This window comes from Scyliorhinus canicula, chromosome 27 (assembly GCF_902713615.1).
Source record: "Scyliorhinus canicula chromosome 27, sScyCan1.1, whole genome shotgun sequence".
Lineage (NCBI taxonomy): Eukaryota > Metazoa > Chordata > Chondrichthyes > Carcharhiniformes > Scyliorhinidae > Scyliorhinus > Scyliorhinus canicula.
The window spans coordinates 4487265-4501408 of NC_052172.1; the positions used below are offsets into that span (position 1 = coordinate 4487265).

The 14144-nt window shown below is 47.3% G+C and overlaps 1 protein-coding gene across 1 annotated transcript in view; it reads left to right on the top strand.

The window, feature by feature from the left end:
• The first annotated feature begins 912 nt into the window (after positions 1–912).
• LOC119957776 (ras-related protein ORAB-1-like) overlaps positions 913–14144 on the top strand; it is a 34616-nt gene continuing 21384 nt past the window's right edge. Inside the window, exon 1 of the mRNA XM_038785859.1 lies at positions 913–1040. Coding sequence (XP_038641787.1) covers positions 1018–1040 — 23 coding nt within the window. The 5' untranslated portion in view covers positions 913–1017. The remainder of the gene's footprint in view (positions 1041–14144) is intronic.

The following is a 14144-nucleotide window of genomic DNA, read 5'->3' on the forward strand; positions in this document are numbered from 1 at the left end:
CCGGCTCTGTCCATGTGGAGTTTGCACATTCTCCCCGTGTCTGCTTGGGTTTCACCCCCACAACCCAAAGATGTGCAGGGGAGGTGGATTGGCCACGTTAAATTGCTCCTTAATTGGAAAAAAAATAATTGGGTACTCTTAATTTATAAAAAAAAGATACCACTTTAAGAGGCATCTGCTTTCAAGGAGATACCACTTTAAGAGGCATCCGCTCTCAGGGAGATACCACTTTAAGAGGCATTCCGCTTTCAGGGAGATACCACTTTAAGAGTCTCTGGCCCCGGACCCGCCCACGTGACTCCACCGCTCTCGTGATCGCGCTGCCACGTCTAAAAATGACGTCAGGGCAATCTGCGCCGGAACCTGACGCGCAGCTGCCCCGCCCCTTTCCCGGGGAATTCCCGCCCCCTGCCCGGACCCCGCTCCCATTGGTCAGGCGGGAGGGGGGCGCACCGCGCAGATTGGCCGGCGCCGCCGTCAGTCAGCGTAAAGGGCGGGGCCGGAGGGGGCGGGGCTCAGAGCGGGAGCTGAGCGGCGGCGACGTTTCTGCGGGGAATCAGCTGCGAACGGGCCGCCCGGAGCCGCCATCTTGATCCAGGCAGGGGAGAGACACTGAGGCGGAGTGCGGCGGCGGAGAGCGGCGGCAGCTGGACTGACAGCGCCCTTCCCCCTCCCCTCCCCCAATCCAGAGGAGCCCGGACCCCCCTGAGGAGCTTCATCACCCCATCCCCAATCCAGAGGAACCTCACCCCCTTCCCCACCCCTCCCCCAATCCAGAGGAACCTCACCCCCTTCCCCCCCTCCCCCAATCCAGAGGAACCTCACCCCCTTTCCCCCCCAGGGGAGATTCATCACCCCTCCCTCCTTCTATCCAGAGGAGCCTTGCGCCCCCCCCCCCCATCCAGAGGAGATTCATCACCCCTCCCTCCTTCTATCCAGAGGAGCCTCATCTTCCCCCTCCCCCAATCCAGAGGAGCCCAGACCCCCCCCCCCCCCATCTCTCTCTCTCTCTCTGAGATGTCAGCCATGAATCCTGAATAGTAAGTATGGAACAGGTGGAACTGCCTTGGCTAACATTCCTCCCTCCCTCTGTTACCATTACCAATCCCCTTGTGCTGTGCCCCACACCCTTTTAATTAACTCCCAATTGTGTGTGCGCTGAATGAATTCCTTTTTTTTTTCAATGTTTACATCTTGAAATGAAATGAAAATCGCTTATTTTCATGAGTAGGCTTCAAATGAAGTTACTGTGTAAAGCCCCTAGTTGCCAGATTCCGGTGCCTGTTCGGGGAGGCTGTTATGGGAATTGAACCGTGCTGCTGGCCTGCCTTGGTCTGCTTTAAAAGCCAGTGATTTACACCTGGATAGGTTAAGATGCATTGAAGTTTCTGCTGTGAAGGGTATGATGATGATGGATTGGGTGGGGGGATGTGGTTGGGAAGTGTTGGGTGTCTGAAGACCCTCAGCACAAGACTGATCTTGTAGTTCAGGTAATGGGTCTGCCCCACTAAAGATCTTTATTAAAGGGGAGGGGGGCTTGTTTGTCTCTAATATTTTTGGAGCTCTGGGATGGGGGACTTTGCATAAGTGTTTATTGTTGGCATATTTTAAGACCTGTATATTTTAAGATCCTCAGCACCGAGACTGATCTTGCAGTTCAGATATTGGGTCTGGGCCCTCCTATGTTTTTATTATTGAAGGGGGAACTTGGTATCTTGGTTTTGGGCTCTGGGACTGTGAGTGTGTGGGTGTCGAGTGATTGTTCATTGTAGCAAAATGACCTGGGTGGTGGATGTCTGGTACATTTACCAGCTTGTCCAAAAGAGGATGTGATCTGGTGTTTAACCACACCCATCTCATCAACACACCCATCTCATCAACCATTCATCCACGGTCTAATGAGGTTTTCAAACTTGGTCTGTTTTCTATAGACCCTGATGTTTGTTTTTATTTTGTAGCTGCTGTAATTGACTGTCTGTGCCAAATGTCCTGTTTTGTCATAGCACTTTTAAACTAGATTTTTGAATGAGTAGCATTTGTTTTTAAGAGATTTGTCTTTCTTTGACTCACTGGGTGCCCTGTGCTGTGTAGTTTCCGTGTGTTTCATTCTATATTTTGGGTGTGAAAATCCTTTGTCACGATCTCTCGTGTTGGCCCTCCTTGTCCTGGACCCCTTCAAATCTGGTATTACCCTCTGTATGTGGGAACTGTTTGAATTCTGCTAATTTCATGCTGGCAATGGATATCGGGGCACAGGTATAGCTGCAGGAATGAAATTTCCCCGTGGCTCAATAACTGCATAAATGTTTGTCTTTAAAATGGTTTATCTGTGATGACTGCTGAAACAGCTCAAAGAATTTGGAGCATAACAGGTTGGGTTGTTTACAAGGATTTGGTGCAGCACAGGTGCCTGGCTGCCTACCCCCCTCCAAGTGAGTTTGTTATTGATGCTAAACTTCCAATTACTGGTGCAGTTTTGCAGTAATGCTGTGTGCTCTGCCGGTATTGAAATAAGTCTGAGACGATTTAACTGTGCCCAATTTTCCTGTGATGAATATAGTTAGCAGACTTGGGCACCAGTACATACCAAACCAAAGCCTTCATTTGGTATTTGTATTGTTCCATTGGGTTTAGTGTAATGTTTTCTTGTGGAGCATTGCCACAATATCACATGGTAACCTGGATTTGCTAATGTCTTTGTTTGGATAGAATGCCTTTAAAACAAAAGCCTAATCTTGTAATTACATTTTTTTATTAACCACTTGATCACCATGGTAGTGTTCTCTCCTCCTCTATGGAGAATTGGACCCTGGGGGGGGGGGGGTATGCAGGTTAACCCCTCACCTGGGGTTATTTTCCTGCCATAAATTGCGCAGATTTTATGTTTAGTGCAAGGCTGTAATTTGAGATTGTAGGGGGTCCCCACCCATCAGGGAGCAGACTTTCCAAATCCAACCCCAGTGGCTGCTTATTTTGGTTCTGTTCCCCCCCCCCCCAACAAAATTGTGCCTCGTGCTTCATTTAATTAGATGCTACCCTTTGCTCACTAGCTCGTACTTTCGGATTCAGCATCCTGACTGTCTTGTCTGAGACATGGCCTCCGCTTTCCGAGGCTATTCTCCGATGGGTTGCACAGTGGTTAGCACTGCTGCCTCACAGCCGAGGTTCAATCCTGACCTCGGGTGACTGTCGTCTGTGCGGAGTCTGCATGCTTCCCCGTGTCTTTGTGGGTTTCCTCCAAGTTTCCTCCCACAAGTTAAGTCGATTGGCCATGATAAATTGCCCCTTGGTGTCCAGCAATGGGTGGACATGCTCATTCAAAGGGTTGGTGCAGACTCAATGGGCCGAATGGCCTGCACGATGGTTTTGAGCAAATTTTTAAGTGTGTGGTGCGGTCTCCAGTGGGCTGGAAGCTGAAGGCACATTGTCCAGTGGAGGTGGGAGGGGATGTACAAAGAACAGAAATGTACAGTACAGGAACAGGCCCTTTGGCCCTCCAAGTGGTGCTGACCATGCTGCTAAACTAAAATCTTCTACGTTTCCTGGGTCCGTATCCCTCTATTCCCAGCCTATTCATGCAATTGTCAAGATGCCCCTTAAACATCACTGTTGTATTTGAGGTCAAGATAAAGCAAGTAATAATGGGCCCAGTTCTGGTGCTTGGGAACATTTTAAAATAGCTGATGTCAGATATTGGGGCAGGTAAGAGGTGGTTTTAACCAGGTAAAGAATCAAAGGTTAGGGTTGGGAATTAAATCTTTGGGGTCCTAGTAACTGAGTGGATGGCCATCAGTGGGCGACAACTGAGTTTAATGTTGCTTTGGATTAATTTGAGGTAAAAATGTGACCTGTCCAAATGTGACCTGTCCTGAAGTGCCTGACTTAATTTGATTACATTTATTGTCACATCCCAATTGCCTTTGAACTGATGTATCACTGGCCTATTTCAGAGGGGCAGGAGTCAACCACATCGCTGTGGGTCTGGAGTCGCATGTAGGCCAGACTGGGTAAGGATGGCAGATTTAATTCCCTAAAGGACACTGTTTTTAATAAAACCCATCTGGTTCACCTATAGCAGTTTTGTTCTCATTACGGAGACTAGACTCCAGATTTTATTAATTTAATTAAAATTCCACCAGCTGCCACAGTGGGATTTGAACCAGTGCATTAGTCTGGGCTGCTGGATTATTAGTCTAGTGACCTTGTCACTCGCCCAAGGGTATAACCCTCACCATCTTGCCACTAAAACAATGACCGAGGCCTGTGTGCTGGAGACCCGAGAGTGAGTCTATCTGTTTGTGCTTTTAAGCTGCCCCTTTCTTTGAAGATGAGAACTCTGGAATAGAACAAGGCCTAGGTGATTCTCACTGCCTGGAGATGGGCTTTTGAGCAAGTACGGGTTCTCCCTGAAACTCCGGGGAAGAGGAGTCTGCCAGGGACTGGGAGAGGGAGCAGTTATAGACAACATGGGTGTTGTAGGAATGCAGGTGGGAGCTCACGCTGAGGTTGAAATGACCAAATTTGAAAGTTAAAACAAGATTGGAAGATTTGCCTCGCTTGTTCTAGAAGAAAGATCAGGGTGGTGGGGGAATCCTAACTCAAAGACCGTTTGGCTGAGGAAGGAAATGTGAACCCTTGGGGAGCTAAGAATCTCCTTGGATGGGATCTGGGGTAAAAGACAGTTGTGCTAAAGGGCAATGATCTGTTTTAGTCTTTGTCACAATTAAAAGTCTTAAAATATGAAATGTTGTCCTTTTCAACTATTAACTTTACAGAGATGGGGGTGATAGATTGCACAGGAGGCCATTCGGCCCATCAAGTTGGCACAGTGGCAAGCACTGCTGCCCCACGGACCCAGGTTCGATTCCGGCCTTGGGTGACTGTGGAGTCTGCACGTTCTCCCCATGTCTGCGTGGGTTTCCTCCCACAGTCCAAAGATGTGCAGGTTAGGTGGATTGGCCATATCTTTTTATTAAAACAGTAAAAAAAGAAATGTACCAAGCTGAACGGTACAAACACACATTTTGTGTTGGTGAAACAGGGTACCCTCCCATGTACGGGGAGTGGGGGTGGGTACTCTGATTATTAAAACAGTTCACAACACAGTTGTACAAAAAACAAATGGTACAAGCAGTAAACTTTGTGCTGGAGAGACCCAGATACCCTTGCCTCTGTACCAAGGAAAGGAAGGGGGGTTTAGTGGAATTGCCCCATGGTGTCCAAAAAGGTTAGGTGGGGTTATGGGGGTGTTCTTTCCAAGGGCCGGTGTCATTGGTTGCTCCAGATTAGTTTTCTTCCTGGAGCATATTCCTCTAGTTTAGTAACGATGTAATTCTCACTCGTTTAAATGTGTGCGCTCAGCGCAAAGTACAGATTGGCTACCCATTAACTAGTGATGGGATTTCATTGACTTTAATATTGCAAATATCCCAGTTAGTGTCAAACCTCTGCAGCAACTCCCAATTATTCCAGTATCCTTCAGCCCTGGTGTTGAGCTCACCCAAGTGCCGGTGTACACTGCACATTGCTGAAGGGTGGTTGGGGTTCTGATTTATTCATTGAGAACCATTTAAAAAAAGACATTCCCATAATTGCAATTTCCCAATTCCTTTGGCCAGTGAAGTCTACAGCAGGTGTATGAACTTCAGGGTGTGTGAATATAAACCACTTGCAATATGTGTAACCATTACAAAAAAATCTGCCCAAGGTAGGCCTCCCTGACACACTCACACTGAACCCGTGTTTATACGCCATAAGGCATGCTTGCTCCTTCCTCAGGTTGTTGTTTTCTTGTGTGATGGTGGTTTTCAGTGCTATGGAACAAAGGTTAATGAAAGTAAAGGTTAGCAGTGATTGTAATTGACTCCAGTCCCCGGTACTTCAGGAGTTGGCTTTTGAGGACCTTGGGGGCCCACAGAATCACCCACTGTTGATTGCTCCCTTGATTTTATTTTGTCTGGGCCCTCTACACAGGGCAGGGGTCCCAAAGTAGTTGATTTTATGTGCTGTCAGATACTGGGGGGGGGGGGGGGGGGGGGCGCAAGAGAGAGAGATCCAAAGCACGGTCGCTGGCCTGCTGTGCTTTGGAAGAGTTACAGTGCTGGAATGCCTCTGCTGCCTGGAGGTGGATTTGGGTATTGGACTTGGGGAAGAGGTGGGCAAACGGGAGCTGAAGCCTAACTGCTAACATTAAGGGCATTCATGTGGCTGCCTTTTCCACCTTGGGTGGGCAGATGTTTTGTCTGCATGGGGTCAAGGTAATGGGTTGGAAATCACCACCTGGAGCGGGGGGGAAAAAAATTAAATCTTCATGTATCTGAGCTGCCTTTGGGGCCCGATTGCAGGGAATTTCTTCAGATTGTTTAAGGTTCTTTCCCACAATACTGGCTATTTAACGTTCTTTCCAGTAATACTGGCTGGGGGGGGGGGGGGATCTTTCCAGCACACTCTAGGTAATTTTCAGCCATTACTCCATTACAGCTATTAATGTCCACATTTCCATTAACTCTGGTTCTAATATTTTGGCTGAGTCATTTAACAATTGTAATTTTCATCACTCGAGTTGGTATCCGAGCTTCCTCCCAGTTGGAGCTATTTGTGTTCTGGAAGGTCCGTTTTTTAGGCTTGCAAATGAAATGGTCCATTCTGGAATGCAGCAGTGGAGGTCATTGTTTTTAGTCGTGAAAAATGATGGGACTCTGGCAAGTGTCGGGGGAGAGAGTTGACGTTTCATGGTGGAATGTGACCCCTTTGGACTGAACAACTGTAGAAATGAGATGGGTTTAGGAAGACCCAACCAGCGAGGTGTGGGATAGAGCAGAGCACGGGTGAGATTAATGATTATGGAGCAACTGGTCTGGTGGCTTGAGTCAGCTTGAGTAATTTTTTTTTTTTTTTTTGAGGCATTAACCTTGCACAGGACATAATAAAACAGCTTAAATGTGGATAACTAGGGGGAATATGATGAGGGCAGGATTTCGCTACCATCTATGTTCCATACTGAAGGATAGCCGCAATGCGGTACTTTCCATTTGCCACTCTTCTCCCCCCAACTCTCACCCTCCGTTTGGGTGGATGTAAATAAAAAAAAAAAATTAAAAACCCTCTTGAGGACCAGGGAGTTCTCCTGGCCACTGTTTCCAACAATTAAGTGGCTTATGAGCAATGCAGGGGGAAGCTGAAATATCAACCCTTTTTTTAATTTAAAAAAAGGTTTGAATGTGGGAGAAATTTCTCCATCTATGAACATCTACTGATTGTAAACATTCAAACTAATCATGTTGACTCTGGTCATTGCCCTGGGGAATGAACCAGTGAATGGCTGTCACCTGTTTAGTGGATGTGTACATGTCTGCAAAGAACAGGGCTCCGTGTAACTAGTTCCACAAGTGTGCCGCACTTCAACCTCACAATCTCTAATTAGTTGTCCGTGTAGCTTTTGGCGCACTCAGGATTGTTTAGACAAATGTTGCCCTCTAGATGAACTCTATTGCTGCTAGTAAAGTTTTAGATTTGCATATTCCAAAACTTTAAAAGCAAACATCTAAATTAAATTCCATCGCTAATGGTAAAGTTTTGGATTTACATGTTTAACTATTTCTGTTTCTGGGAGTATGACACAATGCTGGCAATGAACTGTCAAGCAGTTGAGCCTGAATTTTGTTGTTAAATCATCTGGATGGGTTGATACATCCAGTGAAACTGACAAACTGGCCTTTGATTTGTTGACTTTTAGTGAACCAGGCAGCAAGGGGGAAGCAATGTTGGGATTTTCTCGGAAGGAGTCATTATTTCTGAGATGTTGTTGTGCTATTTAATGAAAGATCCAGTGTATATATGCCAATAATCGGGCTAAGATAGTGCTGTGCTGTTAACTTTAGTTCACTGTGTAGCTTTGCAGAAGTAGATTAGGCTGACTGATTTCAATGAGACAGTGTTGTATGTGTCAGTTGATGCACGGTGTCACTTAAAGCAGAGCAGAATTACACCTGTAGGCCAGGTAAACCCAAGGCATAGGATATTGGAGCAGGGCGGTTCTGCTAGAACTGGCTGTAGATCAGCTACTGCTCATCACAGTAGAAGGAGGATGCTCCACCAGGAGAGGGTAGAGAATTCGTGAATGCTGCCAGGAATGGAACATTTTAAGGGCAGGGGGAAATGGGGCTAGTTCTGTTTGGAACAGAGGAGAGGGGTGGGTGGGGGCAGGGGGGGGGGGGGTGTAATGGGTGGGACGGACAGATATCTCCGATCGTAAACCAGAGGATTTAAATTTAATTAGCAATTTCTCCCCCCCCTGCCCAATTCTTCCACCTAGGGGAAGGGGGGGGGGGGGGGGGGGGGGAAGGTGGTGCCTGAAAGGATGGTTGATGTGGAGATCATGTAGATAGGCACCTGAAGGTGATTGATGTGCAACCAGGGAGTGTAACCTTTTTGGCTAACAGACTGAATGGCCTCTCCATACTGTCATCCACTCCTAAATAGTTTGCTTTTCATTTTAACCTTTCGGGTGACTTTTGCATTATTAAGGTTCTGTTTAGTGTGTTTGGAAGAGGCACTAAATACTGAGCAGAAATTCCAGCTTCACAGTCCTGGGGAGACTGCTAAACTCGATGACAATGTGATTCTCGGCCAGAGCAGATTCAGGAAGGAAGTACATGTGACTTAAACCTGCAGTCTGCAGGAAGGGCTGACTGAGCTCTCTTTCCCCCCCCCCCCCCCCCCGGGCCCGGCCATTCTGCTGATCCTGGGTTCTGCTTTGTCAAATTGAACTTTGTACCATTGGCTATTCACACTCGGTGAGCCAACGAAACCACCACTATTGTGAAACCATTCACTTGTGCCACACTAGTCTAAATGCACAAATTATCTGTACAGGGGCTGATTTAGCTCATTGGGCTAAATCGCTGGCTTTTAAAGCAGGCCAGCAGCACTGTTCGATTCCCGTATCAGCCTTCCCCGGACAGGTGCCGGAATGTGGCGACTAGGGGCTTTTCACAGTAACTTCATTGAAGCCTACTCGTGACAATAAGCGATTTTCATTTCATTTCATTGATGCCTTGACCCTCTATCCCCAGAACAAGGGGCACGTGTCTTGTAGGGATTACTGATGGCTTTGAATGACTCTTGTGTAAATCTAAACTGTATCAGGAGCACTGACTCCTCCCCAAGAGTAAATAGTGAAGTGAAGTGAAGCCAGAGGAACAATGCAGTGAGTTGGGAGGAGGTTTGTTGTTGAGTACAGTCTTTGGCAATCACTCATTAGTAGTCTTTGGCAATCATTAACATTAACAAGTGTGATTGTCCTGCTAAAACTGTTACTGGTCATGGATTCTGTGGGCCCTTGGGTGGCTTATGAGCCACCCTTGGCAGGTGTGTGTGGGAGACGGGATTGGTCCTTGGGTCTCCTGGTGCTCCCTTTTTGGGGCCCCCCCAGGAGGTCCCTTTGGAGCAAGGGTCTCCCCAGGTATTGACGTGTATAGTTGCATTTCCTGAACCTTAGTGTGTCTTTGAAGTGCCTTCCTTGAGATGCGTGAGTACACAGCACTGAAATAGGCCATTGTTAGTTCCATTTGGTCACTCTGTGGAGGGGGGGAAGACGGGAGGGGGGGGGAAAAGAGGGATTATAGGAATGTTAATCGTCCAGACACTGCATTAGTGGATATCTTTGGCTCTATGGGAGATGAATTTAAGTGAATGCTTTTTAATCGGCAGTCCTAATTTATTGTCAGTATATTGCTTGTAAATAAATGCTAAAGTACAGCCAAAGCTGCTTACCTGGACAGACATTCGCAACTTGATTAGTTGTCGGAGGTTTGACCTTTGGTACTAATGGAGATTTGCAATACCCAGAACCAGAAATGCAGGTTTGAGGCAGAGCCTGCTGTTGGCTCCCAATTCTATGAAATTTAATACCAAGCACAGACTGGGAGTGAACGTGAGCAGTATGATTTGAAAGTTGCCAACCCTCCCCCAAGATTGACCTGGAGACTCTGGGAATTGAGAATCGAACTGCAGCCCTGGTGAAAAATCACTGTGGCGTCTTTGAACATTTCTCTATCAGATGTGGGGAATATTGAAAGGCTGATGGGACAGCATCACATTTGATTTATTGTCACATGTACCAAGTACAGTGAAAAGTGTTTTTCTGCAGCCAAGGAAATGTACACAGTAGACAAAAATAATAATCAACAGAGAACGTTGACAAATGGTACATCAACAAATGGTGATTGGTTAGTGGGGAACAAGGGGCCAAACATGGCAAATACCTGAGCAAGAGCAGCATAGGGCATCGTGAATAGTGTTCTTGCAGGGAACAGATCAGTCCAAGGGAGAGTCGTTGAGGAATCTTGCCGCTGTGGGGAAGAAGCTGTTCCTATGTCTGGATGTGTGGGTATTCAGACTTCTGTACCATTTGCCTTATGGAAGGGTGTGCACGGTAGCATGGTGGTTAGCATAAATGCTTCACAGCTTCAGGGTCCCAGGTTCGATTCCCGGCTGGGTCATTGTCTGTGCGGAGTCTGCACGTCCTCCCCGTGTGTGCGTGGGTTTCCTCCGGGTGCTCCGGTTTCCTCCCACAGTCCAAAGATGTGCGGGTTATGTGGATTGGCCATGCTAAATTGCCCGTAGTGCCCTAAAAAGTAACGTTAAGGGGGGGGTTGTTGGGTTACGGGTATAGGGTGGATACGTGGGTTTGAGTAGGGTGATCGTGGCTCGGCACAACATCGAGGGCCGAAGGGCCTGTTCTGTTCTGTTCTGGAAGATGGCAATGCCTGAGTGGGAGAGGTTTCTGACAATGCTGTTTGCCTTCCTGAGGCAGCGGGAGGTGCAGACAGAATCAATGTGAGGATGGCAAGCTTGTGCGATGCGTTGGGCTGAGTTCACCACACTCTGCAGTTTCTTGCGCTTTCCTGCGATCTTGGACCGAGCAATTTCCACACCATGCTGCGATGCAGCCAGAAAGGATGCTCTCTATCACATGATTGGGTAGCAGGTCTGTTGCATTGTGTGTAGGAAGGCAGTGTTTGAGGTTGAATAATCCTGACCTCGAGCCAAATCCCAACACCAGCCAATGCTTCAGAGTTGAGTTGATGTGCTGAGTAATGTGACTTGTTCTTGTTCATAGAATCCTAGAATTTACAGAATCCTAGAATTTACAGTGCAGGAGGATGCTATTTGGCCCATCGAGTCTGCCCTGGCCCTTGGAAAGAGCACCCAATTTAAGCCCATACCTGGGCAGAGGGGGGTGGGGGAAGAGCGGGTTTGGGGCAGTGGGAGTACTGAAAATACAAAAGTGAGGTGACCAGGAACCATTAAATGAATGGTCTGACACTGGGAAGTTCTGAGGAACAAAGGGACTGTGGTGTGTTTGTAAATAGATCTCTGAAGCATCCCGGCTGGGTCACTGTCTGTGCAGAGTCTGCACGTCCTCCCCGTGTGTGCGTGGGTTTCCTCCGGGTGCTCCGGTTTCCTCCCACAGACCAAAGATGTGTGGGTTAGGTGGATTGGCCATGCTAAATTGCCCGTAGTGTCCTAAGAAAAGTAAGGTTAAGGGGTGGGGGGTTGTTGGGTTATGGTTATAAGGTGGATACGTGGGTTTGAGTAGGGTGATCATGGCTCGGCACAACATCGAGGGCCGAAGGGCCTGTTCTGTGCTGTACTGTTCTATGTTCTATGAAGCCAGAAGGTCAGGTAGTAGGGAAGATGCTGGAATCTATCATCAAGGAAGAAATTGCGAGGCATCTGGCTAGAAACTGTCCCATTGGGCAGACGCAGCATGGGTTCATAAAGGGCAGGTCATGCCTAACTAATTTTGTGGAATTTTTTGAGGGCATTACCAGTGCAGTAGATAACGGGGAGCCGATGGATGTGGTATATCTGGATTTCCAGAAAGCCTTTGACAAGGTGCCACACAAGGTTGCTGCATAAGATAAAGATGCATGGCATTAAGGGTAAAGTAGTAGCATGGATAGAGGATTGGTTAATTAATAGAAAGCAAAGAGTGGGGATTAATGGGTGTTTCTCTGGTTGGCAATCAGTAGCTAGTGGTGTCCCTCAGGGATCCGTGTTGGGCCCACAATTGTTCACAATTTACATAGATGATTTGGAGTTGGGGACCAAGGGCAATGTGTCCAAGTTTGCAGATGACACTAAGATGAGTGGTAAAGCGAAAAGTGCAGAGGATACTGGAAGTCTGCAGAGGGATTTGGATAGGTTAAGTGAATGGGCTCTGGTCTGGCAGATGGAATACAATGTTGACAAATGTGAGGTTATCCATTTTGGTAGGAATAACAGCAAACGGGATTATTATTTAAACGATAAAATATTAAAGCATGCCGCTGTGCAGTGAGACTTGGGTGTGCTAGTGCATGAGTCACAGAAGGTTGGTTTACATGTGCAACAGGTGATTAAGAAGGCAAATGGAATTTTGTCCTTCATTGCTAGAGGGATGGAGTTTAAGACTAGGGAGGTTATGTTGCAATTGTATAAGGTGTTAGTGAGGCCACACCTGGAGTATTGTGTTCAGTTTTGGTCTCCTCACTTGAGAAAGGACGTACTGGCGCTGGAGGGTGTGCAGAGGAGATTCACTAGGTTAATCCCAGAGCTGAAGGGGTTGGATTACAAGGAGAGGTTGAGTAGACTGGGACTGTACTTGTTGGAATTTAGAAGGATGAGGGGGGATCTTATAGAAACATTTAAAATTATGAAGGGAATAGATAGGATAGATGCGGGCAGGTTGTTTCCACTGGCGGGTGACAGCAGAACTAGGGGACATAGCCTCAAAATAAGGGGAAGTAGATTTAGGACTGAGTTTAGGAGGAACTTCTTCACCCAAAGGGTTGTGAATCTATGGAATTCCTTGCCCAGTGAAGTAGTTGAGGCTCCTTCATTACATGTTTTTAAGGTAAAGATAGTTTTTTGAAGAATTAAGGGTTATGGTGTTTGGGCCGGAAAGTGGAGCTGAGTCCACAAAAGATCAGCCATGATCTCATTGAATGGTGGAGCAGGCTCGAGGGGCCAGATGGCCTACTCCTGCTCCTAGTTCTTGTGTTCTTGTGTTAATAGGGTGGTGAAAAAGGATTCTGGTACTGGAAAATAGGCCTGAGAGTTGTCGGGTTTGAGGGATTACAGAAATGGGGTTTGGAAAGGAGGAGAACATTGAGCTTGCTGTTTCTTGCAATGCAGCAGTGCCTCGCTACTGCTTTGGGAGACTGGCTGTGAATGTGAAAGCTGCTATATAAATGAAAGTCTTGCTCAGCCCCTGGAGAAACTGAAAATCTGGATGGGGCTCAGTTGCATGTTACGCTGACAGTACAGTGGGGGGAGTGAAGAGGACTGTGCGGGGGGGGGGGGGGGTGAATGGGACTGTTCAATACAGTGTTCTAGGAAATGGGGATTTAACAATGGGGGAAGCAAGGCCCTGAAGCAATTTGAAATAATCAATATTTAAAAATATTTTGTGTTTTAACCCTGTGATTCCCTAAAATCAAACCAGATTCAATAAACTAGTTCCCAGATCAATATTAGAACATAGAACATAGAACAGTACAGCACAGAACAGGCCCTTCGGCCCTCAATGTTGTGCCGAGCCATGATCACCCTACTCAAACCCACGTATCCACCCTATACCCGTAACCCAACAACCCCCCCCCTTAACCTTACTTTTATTAGGACACTACGGGCAATTTAGCATAGCCAATCCACCTAACCCGCACATCTTTGGACTGTGGGAGGAAACCGGAGCACCCGGAGGAAACCCACGCACACAGGGGGAGGACGTGCAGACTCCACACAGACAGTGACCCAGCCGGGAATCGAACCTGGGACCCTGGAGCTGTGAAGCATTTATGCTAACCACCATGCTACCCTGCTGCCCCAGGGTTTCATAGTTTCATAGTTTCATTTGGAGCATATTGAGTGGCAGAGGGTAATAGAAATGCCTGAAGTGTGGGCCATTTGCCATTAATCCTGGTTGGTCACATTTCCAATTGGCTGCTTCTTGGGATCTTCAGTTGTTGAAGATGACTAGTTTATGTTTTAAGAACCGATCAATGCCATTGGCCAAGCTGGCTGCTAGACTACACCGACTCGTCCAAAACCAAGGTCCCAGCCTCTTCCGGGTGTAGGTCAGGTGGAGTTGGAATAAG